Source organism: Dunckerocampus dactyliophorus, chromosome 14, assembly GCF_027744805.1.
Source record: "Dunckerocampus dactyliophorus isolate RoL2022-P2 chromosome 14, RoL_Ddac_1.1, whole genome shotgun sequence".
NCBI classification, from domain to species: domain Eukaryota; kingdom Metazoa; phylum Chordata; class Actinopteri; order Syngnathiformes; family Syngnathidae; genus Dunckerocampus; species Dunckerocampus dactyliophorus.
In genome coordinates, this window is record NC_072832.1 from 771,033 (window position 1) to 776,074 (window position 5,042).

At 41.8% G+C, this 5,042-nt stretch overlaps 1 protein-coding gene across 1 annotated transcript; it reads left to right on the forward strand.

Annotated features, from left to right (window-relative positions):
- Positions 1 to 2,091: 2,091 nt before the first annotated feature.
- LOC129193974 (alpha-2A adrenergic receptor-like) lies at positions 2,092 to 4,416 on the forward strand. The gene has a single exon (XM_054798818.1). It carries the CDS (start codon positions 2,219 to 2,221, stop codon positions 3,353 to 3,355), a length of 1,137 nt encoding a protein of 378 aa, XP_054654793.1. The 5' UTR covers positions 2,092 to 2,218; the 3' UTR covers positions 3,356 to 4,416.
- The last annotated feature ends 626 nt before the right edge of the window (positions 4,417 to 5,042 follow it).

Consider the following 5,042-nt stretch of genomic DNA (forward strand, 5'->3'; position numbering starts at 1 on the left):
ACTGAGCTCTAGGACGTCTCCAGCGGCCATGATAGAAATAGCCTCTTCAGTGTGATTTTTGTTAAACAAGTTTGGAGAAATATATGTTAAATATTCATTGTCACAAACAATATGGAGTAGTTGGTCATTAAGGAAATAGATTCCTACACTTTTTCAAGCCAAGAGACGTCCATACAAGAGGGAATTGGTGCCAGCAGCAGGTAGGCCTCATAATATAATTTCATTTTGTGACACCAGGACACTTTAACAACTCAAATCTGACACTGATAAGAAACTTGAAAAACCCTGAAAATATGTCAGCTTTGCTGCATAACCTCCAGCACAAAAGCTTATGAAAGAGATTATGCCCAATTTTGACAGGGAATGTTAAAAGCCCTCCATCACAATGAGAGGTGTTTCTCATACTGTACTTTCAACACTTGTGTAGCTGAGGGAGGCAACCGTATGTTAGAAAGACCTCAACACCACTGTTAACCACATTAATGAACTTGTACTTTAATAACACCTCTCTCACAGTGTTTTGGAATAGTATTGTAACTCAGTGGAAGGAGTCTTCATCCTCCTGCGAGCCAGCAATGCATTTTTTTAAAGCATTTCACTGCCTTATTTCACATCCAAAACAGTCTACAAGAATGAAAGCTGTTGTTCTGTGGACAGGACATCACGGGCCTTCCAGGGATATGTGATTTATTTGGGTTTGTTCAATAAAATAGACGATCTGTCTTCCCAAAACGGCCGTCATACCAACCAGCATGTTTTGTGGGCACAACAGAAGTAAGTTATTAAATGTAACCAGTGGTTGCGTTTTTAAAGGTAGAAACTGAGTCGTTTTGTAAGCACACATGTTTCAGCAAAATAAGACAAATACTGCAGTATGTCCCGCATGACAGGTTGGACTTTGCTTTTTTTTGCTTTTTTTTCATAGTTTTTGTAGTGTTTTGTGCTCTATTTTGGTTGTGTTTCCTGTTTGCCGTGATGTGCAGCTAGTTTGCGGTCGCTGGAAAGCGTGTGCATCGGTACCTGTTTCTCATGAGTAGTCAGCACTACCACTTAGGTAGACGTAAGAGTAAAACACTTTAGAGTTGTTGCAAATTGAAACAATTTTGAATACATATAACTGATGGAGGAAAGGAATAAATCAACATTTAAGGTTACTTTTACCTTCATTGACGACGTGATGGCTGGTTGCCAAACACACCATGTGGCAGCGACATCGGCACGGACACCACCTTCGTGTTTTGCTGTGAGTTCTTTCTTGAATTCAGTAGCGTTTCTCGCCTTGATCAAAATGCCGGCACTTGCAACTTTCTTCTTATTCTCCATTTTGTCTTATTCTGCAGAGTCTTGAGGTGAGAAACACGATTGAATTCAAGAAATGAGTCGTGGCAAAGCAGGAAGGTGGTGTCCGTGTTGATCTCGCAGCCTCATCGTGTCTTAATGTACATTGTCTATTATTTCTTATGAGAAAAAGTGATTCAGTAAGAGTCGGACCTTCTGGATTGGATTAATGACGCTAACCAAGGTTCCACTGATATCATTATCGGCAGAAAAAAACGATACCGGTATGATCCAATATCTCATTTTTATGCCAATATCGGACATCCCTATAAAAATGAAATTTAAAAAAATCCATACATGCATTTGTGTTTGTTTTATAAAAAAATGTCTTGTCCCTCGCTAGTAGAAACCAGTAGAACAGATGGATGTAAGAATTCTAGATAATAAACATTAAAAAAACAAAAAATAAAGAAAAATGAGAAAATATAAAAATATCAGATAAAGATTATCTTTAAAAATGATTTTAAAAAAGCATTTTTCACCCAAGACAATTATTTAAAGCAAGAAAAATGTCAACTAGTCTTTTTCTGCGTATACTTCCATGAATGAACCCAATATATGAGAATGATATCATCAGGCTTCAGAGTGTGCTCGCAGTCTCCACAAGCAGGAGGAGCCCCTCCCACCCTCACTGGAGGTAGCGTCACATCCAGCTCTTATAAAGGAGCCGCTTTCCATTCCACCATACCTGCTTAAAACATCTGCTTGAACCACATCTGGGTGCATTTTCCTGACGTGACTTTCAAAGTTGGAATGAATGATTTTTCTTTTTTTTTACTTTGAAAACGGAAGTCTTTTTTTTTGAACGACAGAGAAGAAGAAGAAGACACCGCTTGAAGAAAATGAAGGCTGCTTCCTGTGATGCTGAGCTCAGCTGATCATGTCAATGGGTTGCCCAAACTTGACTAATGAGACGGCCGCGCCCGCCAGGCATCCTTACACCGCCCAGACCTCGGTGCCTCTGACCCTCCTGGTGGGCATCCTCATCCTGCTGACCGTGTTCGGCAACGTCATGGTGGTCATCGCCGTGACCACCAGCCGGGCGCTCAGAGCCCCCCAGAACTTGTTTTTGCTGTCTCTGGCCTGTGCCGACATCCTGGTGGCCACATTGGTGATGCCCTTCTCCCTGGCCAATGAGCTGATGGGTTACTGGTACTTTGGGAAAGTGTGGTGCGAGATCTACTTGGCGCTGGATGTGCTTTTCTGCACCTCGTCCATCGTCCACCTGTGTGCCATAAGCTTGGACAGGTACTGGTCCATCACACGGGCCATTGAGTACAACCTGCTGAGGACGCCACGCAGGATCAAAGGCACCGTCTTTATCGTTTGGGTGCTGGCGGCCATTATTTCCTTCCCACCTCTTATCACCATGAAGAAGGACGAGGGCAAAGAGGACCGCCCCGAGTGTAGAATTAACGATGAGCGATGGTACATTATCTTCTCCAGCACCGCTTCCTTCTTCGCGCCTTGCGCCATCATGGTTCTGGTCTACGTGAGGATCTACCAGGTTGCCAAGCAGAGAACTAGAGCCCTGCCAGGTGAAAAGTCACGAGAAAACGGAAACCCTGAAGATCCAAAGAAAGTAAGCAGAGAGGAAGGGAAGTCTGCGCAGGTCAACGGAGAGGAGGAAGTGGATGAAGAACAGTCCTCATCCGACGCTAACGAAGTAGCCTTGTGCTCCCTGAAAAAGAAACGGCCCGCTCGGAAGTGGAAGCCCGAAACGCACGCCGCTCCCAAGTCGGAGGCGAGCAAATGGAAGGGCAGACAACGGCGGGAGAGGCGCTTCACGTACGTGCTGGCCGTGGTGGTGGGGGTGTTTGTCCTTTGCTGGTTCCCCTTCTTCTTCACGTACACGCTCACGGCCGTGTGCACGTGCTGCGTGCCCGAGACGCTGTTCAAGATGTTCTTCTGGTTGGGCTACTGCAACAGCTCCCTGAACCCTGTCATATACACCATATTTAATCACGACTTCAGGACGTCCTTTAAGAAGATTCTCTGCAAAAAAGGTCATTTCTGAACGGATCCCAAGCATGTTGAATTCTTGAAAAAGCATTTATTCAGTGTTTCGTCTGTCGTGTTTGTTGTTAACCTTGAGCACATGTTGGAGGGAAAAAAAAGTAACTTCTGTCAACGATTGTTACCTCCGCAAAGCGCAAGTGCAGCGTGGAGGTTATGTTTTTGCTGTTTGTTTGCTTGTTTGTGCTCAAAATAACTTGGAAAGTTCTCCATGGATTTGGACAACATTTTCAGGAATTGTCAGAAATGGGGTATGGAAGAACTGATTACATTTTGGGGGCGATCCGGATCCTGGATCAACGTCTGGATCCAGGAATTTTTTTAAAGGATTCTTTAACATTGTGAGAGAGGATCATTTTCGGCACGTGTGCATATAACGGCACGAAAAATGATCAGAGCACTTGGGAAAAAAATAAAAGACAAGCTCTAAAAAATATGAAAGTGTGATCCAAAAAATGTAGGAGTATTATTTTGGTGTGAATCACGATGTGGGGGAGCTCTTGGTGCTTGGCGGAGGTTTGCGCTCTCTGAGTGCTTCTCTAGTTGATTTTTTTTTACTTTTTTGAAAATGTATAACAACCATGGCTGATCTGCTGTACAGTGGTGATTTATCAATACAAACGTATTTTCTGGATTTTAAGTCACACTTTTTTCATAGTTTGGCTGGTCCTCCGACTTATAAACAGTACCAACATTTATATACAATGTAACATGTTTTTAAATGCTAAATACAGTGAGGGGCTGCCCTGGGTTTGTGAACAAGTCAATGGATTCAGTGATGTGGAATAAGATCGGGAGCTTGGTGAACTGGCGTATTACTAAGTTGCTTGTTATGCTCATTTAGCCTATTCAGCCTCCCGGGTATGTCCTTTATGCTATTGTGTAGATGAATGACTGTTAAATGTGTTCCGTTCTTTCTGTCACTCGTGTTAACCTTGAGAAAAAAATGCTGAGAAGAAATGAAAACATGTAACTTCTGTAAACCATTGTTGATTTGTTCTTCTAAATGTATAATAATCATGCTAGGTCTATAATGCTGATTTATCAATATAACCATATGTTCCGGGCTATAAGTCACACTTTTTTCATAGCTTGGCTGGTCCTGCGACTTATATGTATACAGTATATATATATATATATATATATATATATATATATATATATATATATATATATGGATATATAAGAGATATATACAGTATATGGATATACAATTGAATGAAAAAAAAATTAAATGCAGAGAAGGGGCACGCTAGGCTTGTGAGGAATTCAATGGAATCAGTGATGTGGTATGAGATCAGGAGCTTGGTGAACCTGCTTGTTATGTTCATTTAGCCTATGCAGCCTCCCAGGTATGTTGGTTATGCTATAGTGTGGCTGAATAAGTGTTAATGTGTTACATTTAACATTGTGGACACATCCAGTATTCAGCCTGTTGTTCTGTGTGTTATGCTATTGAATAACTTTCCAGATGAAATGTCTGTTCCTAGACTTCAGTTTTGTGTAATATAAATGCGACTTATATACAGTATGTGCTTTGTTTTTTTTCTCTCCATGATGCATTTTTTCTTGTGGCGACCGGGAGAGATGGCATGATTGTTTTGTCCATTTGATTTAAAGTGAAATGACCAAATATGGTTGCTTGCCCTTTGTTCATTCAGGTTGCATAGTACAAGAATATGTGAGAG